The 13,709-nt window shown below is 32.5% G+C and overlaps 1 protein-coding gene across 4 annotated transcripts in view; it reads left to right on the forward strand.

Annotated features, from left to right (window-relative positions):
- The window catches only part of nbn (nibrin), a 46,310-nt gene continuing 32,601 nt past the window's right edge, over window positions 1-13,709 (forward strand). For 3 of the 4 annotated variants that reach the window (XM_087285710.1, XM_087285711.1, XM_087285709.1), the window contains exons 1-6: window positions 1-124; window positions 2,728-2,849; window positions 7,830-7,957; window positions 10,232-10,391; window positions 10,502-10,605; window positions 11,664-11,781. In XM_087285710.1, coding sequence (XP_087141836.1) covers window positions 94-124; window positions 2,728-2,849; window positions 7,830-7,957; window positions 10,232-10,391; window positions 10,502-10,605; window positions 11,664-11,781 — 663 coding nt within the window. In that variant the 5' untranslated portion in view covers window positions 1-93. 4 annotated transcript variants of the gene reach the window in all.

The following is a 13,709-nucleotide window of genomic DNA, read 5'->3' on the forward strand; positions in this document are numbered from 1 at the left end:
GCATATGAAGATGTAAAAGTGGCGCGCCAGTTCGTCGGTATCTTAGGATAAGACAAGTAACTTCCAGATTTCATAGTAAACACAAGTATTGAAATGTGGAAACTGCAGCCAACCGAATCTGGAGGTAATCTTCTCTGTGTAAATCGAGTCGTGTATTCCGCGTTTTAGTGGACTGACTTTATTACTTCTTTATCATCCAGTTTAATCGTAAACTATACGAGCAATAACATGTCTTCCTGTTCACGGAACGACTACTAAAAATTTAAACAACACTTTATCAAATTTGTCTGACGATGCGTTATATTATTTAGCTAACGTAAACAATGTTTATACAGCATTTAACTTCACAGATAGGCACATAATTTTAGCGAAATGTTTTATTGATGTCATTACATTTTATGTTAAAAAACCAAACTTACTTCTTTAATTTTAACAAGTGTATGAAACTCTTTGCCACTGAAGCAACCTCTCTGACTAATTGAGGTTAAGTTTGTTTTATATTCAGTCATTCGTTCAGTGACAACTTGTCACATGTTTACCATGGTATTTTGAATGTTTGCACTGAAATTACATGTAAATATGTAAATATGACTTCAAAACAACATTAGCACAATTTATTTGACTAAACAATGTTATGCATTGATAAAAATTGGCTGCTGATATAATTTATCTATTTAGAGTTCTGAAATTATATTATTAGGGTGAAAATCCGAATGTGTGAATATAAACTAACTTTACCTCAGTTTCTGACCTTCCTGAAGGTCAATCTGGTTAGGATAGAGCAGTCAGAGACTAGTTCACTCACTGCTAATTTTCTGAGTAAGACATGTAACATAGGTTGTCTTTTATTGTGTATGAGTGTCTTAAAGGAGCTCTAGATTTGACACTTTTCTCCCAAATGTCACTACTCACGTTTACATGTTTTTGGTCATGATTTATATTAGACCGATACAGACTGTAATCTTGAGGTAAAGTTGGTTTTATATTCGCACGTTTGTTCATTTTTGAACAGTGACTTGTAACACGGTCTCTATATTGTTTACCAGGCTATATTGTTTACCACACTACCCTATATTGTTTATCATGACGAATATTTGATCTCTCATTGCATGCAAGTATGACTTCAAAACAACATTAGCTGACTATTTAATTGACAGTGAACAGTGTTGTACTTTGATAGTCATAGGCTGCTAATATGATTTCTCTATTTAGAATTGGCAAATAATACTTTTCTGTAATTATATTAATAAGGATAAAGTCTGAATGTGTGAATATAAAACCTCAATCTGTAATATGTACCACTAGATGTGCCAATATTCATGAATACAGTATGTTGTGAAAATTAACATGCATGTGGGCACTTCAAAATGCTTTAAATAATTAATCACAGGATCAAATGCTTGTAGCAATACATATCCTGTTTTTTTTAATACACAAACGATTTTACAAGTTAATCTGGCCCATGAAGTACCCATGATATTGATTAAAAATGTTTTACAATAGAAAATGCTTTACAATAAGACATTATTTGTGGTTAACATTGGTTAGTTAAAAAATACAAATGATAAAAATCTTTGGTTATGCTGCTTTCTTAGTTAATGTAAACTAACTCATTAAAGCAAAAAACTGTTAGAACTGTTTTATTTCAAGGGATAGTTCACAAAAAAGAAAATGTGTCACCATTGACTTCTCTTCCACTTGTTGTAAATCTGTTTGATTTTTCTTCTGTTGAACACAAAGGCAGATATTTTTCAAGAATGCTGAAAAAATCAGCCACTTACTTTATGTAAGGTTTTTGTTTCTTCTATGGATGATAATATCTGTATTTTTCCATCATTCTAGAGAATATCTTAATTTGTGTTCAACAGAATAAAAAATCGTTAAAGTTTAAAATCATTTGAATGTGATGTACATGGTGAGGAATTTGTAATTTTTGGGTGCATTATTTCCTTCATGGTGCTAATGGTGTTTTAATTTGTTGTTGTTGAAGCTTATATGAACAATAAAGCAATACAGAATAAATGTACAGTTCCTCCTGTTACTACACTGTAAAAATGCAGGGGTTTCACACAATTCATTCATGCTGTCCCAATACAAATTGCTTAAGTTAACTTAACACTTTTAACAAATTTATGTGGATTAAACATACAAAAATTAAGTTCATGTTCCAATGAAATCTCAAAACATGTCATGTTCCAGCTCATTTTAATTAAGTAGTTTGAACAAGTTAAAAAAAAAAAAAAATTGTTAGTGTATGTAGCATTTTTTGTAACCCATGATATTATGATAAAAGCAAATATCAATTACAGAATTAAGGAAAATTGACATTGTCATGCTTATTTACTCAAAAATGATTTTTTTCTGCTTGTTCAGGCTTATTTAAAACAAGCTAAATCAACACAATTCGTGCATTTTTTTAGGACAACTTAATTGTTTTATGTTCAATCCACTTAAATTTGTAAAACAATTAAGTTAACTTGATCGATTTGTGATGGGATAACATGAAAACATTGGGTGGGACACAGCATTTTTTACAGTGTACCTCAGAATTTAGATGTACAGGTATATGTGTATTATTTTTTGGTGCTTTGATCACAAATGTGATTGGATAATGGGGATTTCAAGATATTGTTGTTCTGCAAGGAGAGAAGACTTTTCAACTTTCTGTTGATTATTTGTTTGGGATATTTTAATTCACTACTGAATGCTCTGTGTTTGTTTCTGAAGGGGAAAGTGTCATTCTGCTGGCTGGGCAGGAGTATGTGGTTGGCCGTAAGAATTGTGAGATCCTGCTGACCAATGATCAGTCCATCAGCCGTGTTCATGCTGTCCTCACTGTCACTGAGCAGGTAAGAGACTCTCATTGGAAGTGATAGTTTTAAAGCCCTATAGTAACTAATAACTACTATTAGTAACTACTGTAGTAATATAGTTTTCCATATCTATTTCTATATATCTCTTCCTGTCATTTGTAGTGCAGTTAAAGACAGTGCGTCTCATTTTGATGTCCACAAATAAAATGTACTTTATGTAAATGTAAATTAAATGTGATTTTATAGACGAGGAAATTAAGGCATAGCTCAACCAAAACTGAGAAAATTCTGTCCTTATTTATTCATTATTTCAGTTTTCTTTCTTCAAGAGTTTCTTTTTACTTTTGAACACACACATAAAACACTTGTAAAAACCTGTAAACCATGGACTTCCATATTATTTTTTTTCCTACTGTGGAAGTCAGTGGTTACCAATTTTTAGCTTTCTTCAAAATACCTAATTTTGTGCTCAACAGAAGAAAGAAACTCATAATGGTTTGGAACCATAGTGGTTAAATTTTCCTTTAAATGCCAGTGAATGGTAACTTTTGTTTTTTAACAAAAATTTAAAAATATGGATGAAATAATTGTCCATGGATCATTTAATGTAGAAGATAATTATGAAAATGTTAATAAACAATTAGAATTAAAAAAATAATAAATACATTTCTGTGTGTAAAAATGGGTAAGGCCTAGTGATTTAACGTACGGTAGCAAAGTATAAATACATATTAAAAAATACAATTAATTGTTTTTTTTTAAGCTGCACTGGTCCATCGAATCTTTTAATATGCCATCAGATTATTCTTGCTCTAAATATGCCTGACAGAGATTTCTTAAAGTACTATTGCTGCACTGGACTGGAGTGTATTCAGGAAATCATGGAATCATTTTGTGTTTGTCCCTACCTTCTGCTCACCTCTGTTACTTATAAATGTTAGTAAAATGACAATCTATAAAGCAATGATTGAAAAGGCGATTTCACATCCTCTAGAAGGCTTTGAGGCATGTCATTATTCTTCTCTCATTAATTGATTTATTTGTGCAAAATGTTTAGAATAGACCAAAATTCGATTAATTATTTGTCAACTTTGTTATTGTGATTAAGGCTGCATAATATTTGTAGTAGTCACATTTCAGCATATGCAATGTTGAGTCTGTATTATAATGTATTATTTGTTTGTGATTTTGAGGCCTGTTACTATATGAGAATTTTAAAAGCATTCAGGCTGAAGACATTGTACCTTTAATAACATTAATAAGGATTCATTTTATTAAATTATTTATTACTATTATTATTATTATTATTACATATGAGAACTAGTATTATTGAATTAGTATTATTTTTAGTTTTCAATTACTGCACCTGAATGCTCTGAGTCAGAAAATGATTAAACACTGTTTATTTTTTATTATTGTATTTATCTATGCTTTTAATTTGTTTATTATATTTTAAGCAGATGTACACACCTACAGAATCATCTTAGTCTATCTAAAATAATAAATTCTTTCAAAAATATAGATGTTCAAATTGTCTATCACAAAATATATCGCAAACTAAGAAAATATCACAATGTTTGATTTTTCCAATATCATGCAGCCCTAATTGTGATTTTTTTTTACTAAACCCCTCATTCACTTTTTAAAAACAATATCTCAAATTCAGTTTTAGACATGTCATGTGCTACTGTACACTGCAAAAATGCTTTTTTTACTTAGATTTTTTGTCTTGTTTCTAGTCCAAATATTTATAAATTCTTAAATCAAGAAGCATTTTCTAGACAAGCAAAGCATATTTTCTTGTTTTAAGAAATAATATGGCAAAATGAAGTGAGTTTTTCCTTAAATCAAGCTAAATAATCAGCTAATGGGGTAAGTAAAATAATCTTATTTTTCGATTTGTGATAAGATTATTTTGCTTATCCCATTGGCAGATTATTTAGTTAGAAGCAAGACAAAAAATCTAAGTGAGAAAAGCTTTTTTTTCAGTGTATGGTTTGAGGTTAGCAACTTGAACTAAAGCATAAAATGGTGGAAACTATTTAAGCTCTGTGTTATTGCCTACTCTGTGTGTGGTTTAAAAAGTTTAACAATAAATTAAACAAAAAATAGTAATAGAATCATATTTTTCCAATCACATTTAAGTAATTATTTTACATTAATAATGCATTCATTCATCCATTTTTTTTTTCAGCTTAGTCCCTTTATTAATCTAAGGGCACCACAGTGGAATGAACCGCCAACCTATCCAGCATATGTTTTTTTTTGCAACCCATCTCTGGGAAACATCCATACACACTCATTCACGCTCATACACTACAGACAATTTAGCCTACCCAATTCACATGTAACGCATGTCTTTGGACTGTGGGGGAAATCGGAGCACCGGAGGAAACCCACGCAGGGAGAACATGCAAACTCCACACAGAAATGCTAACTGACCCAGCTGAGTCTCAAACCAGCAACCTTCTTGCTGTGAGGCGACAGCACTACCATATGCGCCACCGTGTCACCAATAATGCATTCAGTTTACTATAAATATATATTACTATCATTCAAGTTCAAGTAAAATGAATGGAAAATGCTTGAAATGTACCCCCAATTCTGGAATGAGTCATACATTAAAATTATTTAAACATCCCTTCGACTTTTAGATTGTAACAAAATAATGTTGCAACTTTCTTTCCGCATACACAGATCCTCTGAGCTTTCTTTTCCCCTTGGCTTTCATAAATTTTTTGCGTAGCTGCTTAATAAGACCTTCTTTAAGGCAACACTACAGAGAGCAAGTAATCAAATCTTAATTTACTAATTGTCTTTTTTGTTTTGCTAATTACTCTGCCGAGCAGTAATCGCGTGCGTCATTATTTCCCTTAGTCACACTTACTGTGAAGCCAGGATGCAATAAATTATATATTTAATTATGTATTTCAAGTAATTATTAAGACAATAAAGTACACTCACATTGTTGCAAATGGCTCTGACGTTTCTTCTGTGTAGATGCAGATTATGTACTCTGCCTCTTTTGTTGTTATAGTTAATAATGGCTTAAGCTTTTAAAGGTATTTTACAGTCTTGTGCACTTATTGTTTGGTGGTGTACAGTTCATGCGAAGGTGAGCTTATACATTCACTGATGAAGTTGAATTTGAGAATTAGGTAAGGTTGATTTTAGTACAATTTATTTAAAGCAGTGTTTCTCAACCATGTTCCTGGAGGACCACCAGCGCTGCACATTTCAATGGTTGCGTCCAAAATCTCTTTTTTAGAATTTAAACTAAGGATATATCTAAAACATATAGTGTTGGTTGTCCTCCAGGAATGTGGTTAAGAAACAAAGAGTTAAAGGAGCACTCCACCTTTTTTGAAAAAGGCTCGTTTTAACCTTGGATTCACATGGGGCTTCAGAGTCAATGCTTGACCGAGGACATGTTTGAAGTTCATTCAGCATCAGCCAATGAAATTAGTCCTCAATCGGCTGCTGTCTGAGCTGAAATGTTTGCGTAAAGCGATCTGATTGGCTGGCGCTTTAGTTGGCACTTGAAAAGTTGAGAAATCCCTACCTTCTGCAACGAGAAATGCCGCTGAAGCAGTGAAGATGGACCCACAATTCAGTTTGGCAACGCTTGACATCACCCATTCAAAGTGAATGGGAAGAGTTGACGATGAATGGGGCGTAAGTGTCCTAGAGTGAAACAGATGACTGTTAAACAGTTGACCTTTTTTTCATCCATTCAGCCGATTTCTTGTTTTGGCGAGGTCATTTTTAGCTTAGCAGAATGAATTGAATCGGATTTGACCATTGGCATTTCATTCAAGAAATTAAAAAAAGGAGTTAAAATTTACATTCTGTAATAAAATTACAGTTTTCTAGGCAAATATTAATAGGAACTATACTCTCATTCTGGCGTAATAATCTCATGTCTTCATTGTTTTAAGACACCCTCTAAAATAGCCTGTTCTCATGCGCTATGTAAAATCACTCTGCCTGGTGCAGCCATGGTACAGCAGCAGAGTTTCTAGACTTTTAAGCCAGAATGAGAGAACACTTCCTAGCAATATTAGCCTAAGGCTAATGGTAAAAAGGTAAAAGTGATCCAGCCAGAACAAGAAATCAGCTAAATGGTTAAACTCTAACTCTGTGATACTTGTTAAGTGAGCCATGTAAAATGAACCTTTTTCAAAATAGGTTTAAATGTTAAACTGATTAATCTGATGTTGATTACCATATTTTACAGAAAACGCATCACCCTGACACCATTGTTTTATTAAGCGAAAAACTTACAAGTGTAGAAAAATAAATTTCTGTATCACAATATCACACAGACTGGAAAAGATTGACATTTATTATCATAAGCAGCTATTAGAGGCAAAAAGCTGATTTTATTTAATTTCTGAATTAATTAATTGCTCTGATAAATGGGTCGGCACTTTTTACACAACTGAATGGGTTGTATTTTACATGTTGTTACACAGTGTTATAAATATCACTGCATACATATTGTGAATATTTGTAAAAAGCACTCAAAAAGTTTGAATAATAAATACTTATTCACTGTATTATGAATTGCCTAGGATATCAATATTGTACGTCTTCATTATCATGACATAGTCAATTATTGACTATCAGCATACAGTCTGATATGCACACAAAGCATATAGTAATTTTCAGCTAATATCTAAATTTCAGAGGTGACACAGGCCAAAAAAAAAAAAATTCCCCAAACTAACCGGGCTTTTTCTGTTAGTGCCACCTTCTGTGAGAAAGTGAATTTGCAATTGTATTGATCTTTATAGGTGCAGTCAGTGTTGTACATTTTTACTCCTTTATGGGAAAGAAGCTGATGTGTGTTTATGTTCCAAAGTCTCTTAAAATATTATGTAAATGCGTGCTTGCAGAAGTCATGCCCTAGATGGCCCTGTCTCCATTTCTACCATAGTTTGGATGTTTGTTTTTTTTTTGGTTTCTGGTTCATTTTGCTAAGCAAATATTTTGTTGTTTTGATTGTGTTGTCAGGCAGTCACTCTGAAGGACAGCTCTAAATATGGAACTTTTGTCAATGGTGAGAAGCTTGAGTCTGGCTCCACAAAGACCTTGCAGACGGGATACAAAATCACATTTGGAGTCTTCCAGAGCAAATTCAGGTTTGTGTGTACCAATTCTTGATTGAGGTGAGGTGTTGTGCCAATCATGGTGTTTCAAATGCCTGTGACAGTAATTCTGTATTCTACTAATGGAGAACCTTTGAGTTATGTTCTGGTGAGTCTTTTCCATGTACTACAATGAATCCCTACTGGAGCTTTTATGCTTCAAAAGGTTCATGCAGGCCAAAAATGTACTGCAGTTATTTTTTAGAACCAGATCAGTTTGAGGTCCTGTTTACACATGATATTAAGATTTAAAAATCTGCTTGCAGAACTAACTAACTATATACATAAATGCATGCATGCTTTATGTTTTAGGTAAGATTTATACAAATTCTTTAATGCTTAAAAATAATAATTACTATTTAGATTTTTTTGCCATACACATTTACAACATATTTTGTATATAACATATCAGAAAACATTGTGTACATTGTAAAGAAGAGAAAATCAAAACAATAACCAAATGGAGCAAAATTCCAGCAAATCCTAGAGACGTTTTTATACGAGAAATTTCAGAGAGAAATGTTTTTATAGGATTTAATTTAATTACATTTTTTCTTAATAATTAAATTATTGTTCTAGAGATTTTTTTGGTCCCACTTTATATTAAGTGTCTTTTAAGTACTGTGTTTTTGCATTTATTACAATTATTATGTTTTTACTCTGCACTTATATTTGAACATTTATCTGCATGTAATTACATTTATAATACATTTCTGTAATCACATTTATAACTGTTGACTCCTCATATAAACCTTGACCCACCTTTAAAGCTACCCATATCACCAAACCTGTCTCTAACCTCACCCATATCCCACCTCAGTAGGACTATAAGAGTTGCAATATGATATAAACTCAATAACTATATTTCATTTTTTTGTAATTATTAGGTAGCTTATTTATTATTAGAATTTGTTCAAGCCTTAAAACAATCCAGAAAGAGTATAAAAGGGAATATGGGAAAATGTATAATTATTCTGTAATGTCTAATAATAAGTAATATTTTGTGTGAATATTTGTCCCAGCCAAAACCAGACCATGTTCTAGGGCTGCTCGATTGTGGGAAAAATCATATTTTGGTCATAATTGTAATCACGATTGTTCAGAACGATTATCAGTTGAAGTCAAAATTATTAGCTCTGCTGTCAATTTTTTTTATTTTGTTTATAAATATTTCCCAAACAATTTTTCACAGTATTTCCTATAAATTTTTTTCTTCTGGAGAAAAGCTTATTTGTTTTATTTTGGCTAGAATAACTATGACTTGCCTAATTACCCTAATAAAGCCCTTGAATCGCACTTTGAATCTGAATGCTTGTATTTTGAAAAATATTATGTGCTGTCATCATAGCAAAGATAAAAGAAATCAGTTATTAGAAATTCATTATTAAAACTATTATGTTTACAAAATGGGCTGAAAAAAAATCTTTCCATTAAATAGAAATAGGGGAAAAGGAGGGCTAATCATTCTAACTTCAACTGCATATATACAGTTATTTTTCTCCCTGCAAAGGAAAGGGTAATAAATACAATAGACTAAAAATGCAAAACAAACTGTGCTTTAAGCATCTTCACTGTTAGAAAACACTTTAGCTCCAAAAGTCCTTCAGTCAGGAGCAGTGAGGGATTTTCTCCTTTTGTTGTTTGATAAATAATGATAAAAACCGGCGGCAGCAGGAATATCACGTGTTGTCACTTGATTCTCAACTCGTTTGTTTATTACATAAATGAGGATTAATTTCAATAATTACTAAACACTGTGTTGTGACACCTCTTTGACCATTAAAACGCTCCCATTAAGATGACTTTAGATGTGTGTTCTCTGCTTGTCTTTGAGGTTGAGCGCACAGTGTGCGAATGACACCGAATGTTGACTGCATGCTGTGTGCGCGCCACAGCATGCGGTCTTATTCGCGCTTTTAAAAACATAAATGATTCAAATGTACATGGATGAATGGTGCACATTCTGTGCTGCAGATGTTACATTACAGTACATTCTTTTAGTCATTTTCATGTGAAACTGAGCTTTGCAGAGCAACAAATGTGTACAACTAGAAAGGGGTCGCTATATGGTGCAATAATCGTTTTATCTCGATTAATGTTTTTTCATAATCATTAAAAGCCGAACCGAATGTTTAATTAATTCTTCAGCCCTACCATGTTCCTTTGAATTTTTTTTTTATTAATATTGTATTGGTTTATTCCATTTTGAACAATTGAATGCATATTGTATAAGGTCATTAAGAATAATCACTGTATTCTTTCTGGCAGTCTGGAGAAAGAGTGTATTGTGGTTTGCTCCTCGTGTGTGGATAATGAAGGGAAAGTCACCCTGTCTCAAGATATTCGCTCTGTTGGAGGACGACTTGTCAGTTCCTGGACCTCTGACTGCACACATCTAGTCATGCCCACTGTAAAAGTCACCATAAAGGTAAAAAAATTTTATAAAACATCTTTTATTCTGAATTCATTCAGTTCCCTGATTAACTGCCAGTGACAGTACAGTTAAACATCAGCTGAATCAATGTGCCTCTCTTTCAGACGATCTGTGCGTTGCTGTGCTGTCGACCCATAGTAAAACCTGCGTTCTTCAGTGCACTTAGCAAAGCTGTGCAGCAGAAACTGCCACTGCCTAAAGCTGAGAGGTACATGTAAAGACTTTTACATTTAGTCATTTAGCAGATGATTTTGTGTAAAGACGAGGAATTCACCAATTCAACAAGAAGCAATATATACAAGAAGTGCTAGTTATACAAAGGAAAAGAAACATTTTGTTTAATCTAAAAAGTGAGCTAATGATGACACTATTTCGAATTGACGTTATCAGGTCTTAAAAAGTGTTGATTTGCCCTTGCACAAATGAAGTCCTTAAATCAGAGCAGTCGTTATATTAGTTGTTCAATAAGTATACAAAAAATGTTAAATATGGTACTTGACTGGTGTTCTTAAGACTGTCATGACATCTCAGTGGCAACCTTTCATGACAACATTACTGAGACAACATGACTGGTCATAAATCTGTCATAAACATGATTGCCATAAGGATTTATAATTGTCATGAATAATTTTCTGATCACCTGTTTTCAACAAAATGAATTTGTCATTAAAATTTCTCAGCAAAGGTGTCAATACCCTGCCTGTCAAATAATTTTTATTAAAATGTCATAAAATCCAATTTGTACCACTGTAGTTGACAGAAATATGAATGTCTGTTATTAAATTCATGACACAATTATAATAGCTTCATGACAGTCATGTTTATGACAGATTTATGACATTATGTTGTCTTGATAAATTGATAAAGTTGTCATGACTAAGACATCTTGAACAATGTCACCTTTGCATTTAAAATGGCATAACTGAGCAAAAGAACTGTAAAGTTCAAACAGAAAATCATGATATTTGTTGTTTTAATCCTAATTTCAGTATTTAATCATAAAATTGATTATTTTAATCAATCTCGCAAAAAAAGAACTTAGTTGAAGTAAGAAATTTTACCCAAAGTTTTAAGTGTGTATTTACTTAAACCTCAAGCTATTTATAAAACAAATTTTTGATCAAATTATTGGTGATTTGAAATACATTTTGTCTTTTTTAACCATCATTAATCAACTCATATTTTGCATTATATTTAAACTTGACATTAAGAGAGCATATAGACAAATATACATTAATAGGTATTGCTGTGGTTTGTGTTGATCAGATTTAGGCCTCAAATTGATGAGCCCAGCCTGGCTAGAGATGATGTGGATCTGAGTGCACGACCTGAGAGAAAGAGCCTCTTCAAGGGGAAAACATTCCTGTTTTTGAGCTCTAAACAGGCAAGAAGATTTTTTTTAACCACTAATATCAAAAATGGTGTCATCACTGTAACTTTGAAACTCTTCACATTAGGACAACCTCTATATACTTAGCAAACACTTATACAGGTATTTATCAAAATAGTTTACTGACATTTCTAACGTTTTTTTTTCTTTTTTACATTTGATATTAAGAAATGTTTCTTTAATAGTAAGATTAAAATTTTTGTTTTGCAGAACATAATTGCTATTTAATTGTCTTTTTTTAGATTCTCGTGACAGATACCTTTTAAATATATTGAAATTTGATACCATCTCCAATACCAACATTGCCACATTAAAGGGCACCTATGATGAAAATCACCTTTAAGAAACTGTTTGGACAGAGCTCTGTGCAAGTATAATGTGTCCACAGTGATACTGAAGTGATAGAAACACAATGTCTCTTTTTTTAAATTTCCTGATGTTAAAATAGGGGACAAATCCCTGCCATTTTGAGACCCACTGCAGCGTGACGTAGGAGTGCGGTTTCCCCGCCCACCGAATTGATTGACAGCCAGGTATTAACATGCCTTCGTAGAAGCGTGTATAATCATATCAACAAGACAGAACGTGCGCAAAGCAACTGGGACTAAAAGATGTCTCTCTGTGATCATCAATCATCATCGATTGTGATCAAGAATAAGTTTTACAAGTTTAAAACATTTTTAAAACAGTGCATGTTTGTAATGAAGTACAGCGATTTTTACCGTTTTTATCACTACAGCCACATGTCATTACAATTATAAAAGAAGACGCTTCCATCCCAGTTTGTGGACGTTAAATCAGATATATTTTGTACATTAGCATAGCGGATACCCATGCAGCAGTGGAGATTAACCTGTATCCTGTCACATTTGCTGTGCAAAAACAGTGCAAAGTTAAATGCATGCTGTGTGTGTCTGTGTGTCTGTGGGTGTGAACTTTCTATCAACATTGTGTGCTTCCTTCATGTCTTTCACTCTGACTGTTTATCTGACTTAGCCATGACGGAGATTGAGGCACGCTTTCACAATCACATTGAAACAGTGTGTGGTGAAAACCAGCATTAAAGGCAAAGGCAACAAAAACAGCTACATTGTGTTCTGAAAGATATAAAGGTATAAATGTTCTGAAAGGTATAATAAATAATCTGATGGAGGTTTTGAGCTGAAACTTTACAGACACATTATGGACAAAAGACTTATATTAAATCTTAAAAGGGGCTAAAATGGGTGCCCTTTAAAGGAATGGGTCACTCTTCTTGTTGCCATTTTTTTAAGCTTCCATAATAAAACTTTACTTTTTAATGCATAAATAAAACGGTCACACTTTACAATAAGGTTCATTAGTTAATGTTAATTAATTCATTTACTAACATAAACAAACAATGAACAATACATTTACTACTGTATTTGTTCATGTTAGTAAACGTTAGTTAATGAAAATACAGTAGTTCATTGTTCATGTTAACTTATGGTGCCTTAACTAATGTTAACAAGCATGGACTTCGATGTTAATAATGCATTAGTAAATTTTCAATTATGATTAATAAATGCTGTACATGTGTTGTTCATGATTAGTTCATGTTAGTAAACGCATTAACTAATGAACCTTATTGTAAAGTGTTACCAATAAAACTAACTTTACTTTACACACTGGTTTTTAACACGTCTTATGAAGTGGATTGATGTGTTTTTGTCACAAAAATATATTTAAATTTTTTTTTTAATTATAAACTCAAATCACTGACTTTCAGCAGATTTGTTCCCGACAACTTCTTTGACCTGACTGGACGTATGACTCATGACATAAGACTCTTTTAATCTTCTTTTTCAGTAAAAGTTAGAAATGTATCATGTCATAATTCATTAAGTTGTAATATACAAGTGAAAAGGTTGGATGTCGCATAGGAGTTCCTCCCTGCTGTT

Source organism: Danio rerio, chromosome 16, assembly GCF_052040795.2.
Source record: "Danio rerio strain M-AB ecotype USA chromosome 16, GRCz13ab, whole genome shotgun sequence".
In the NCBI taxonomy this organism is placed as follows: Eukaryota; Metazoa; Chordata; class Actinopteri; order Cypriniformes; family Danionidae; genus Danio; species Danio rerio.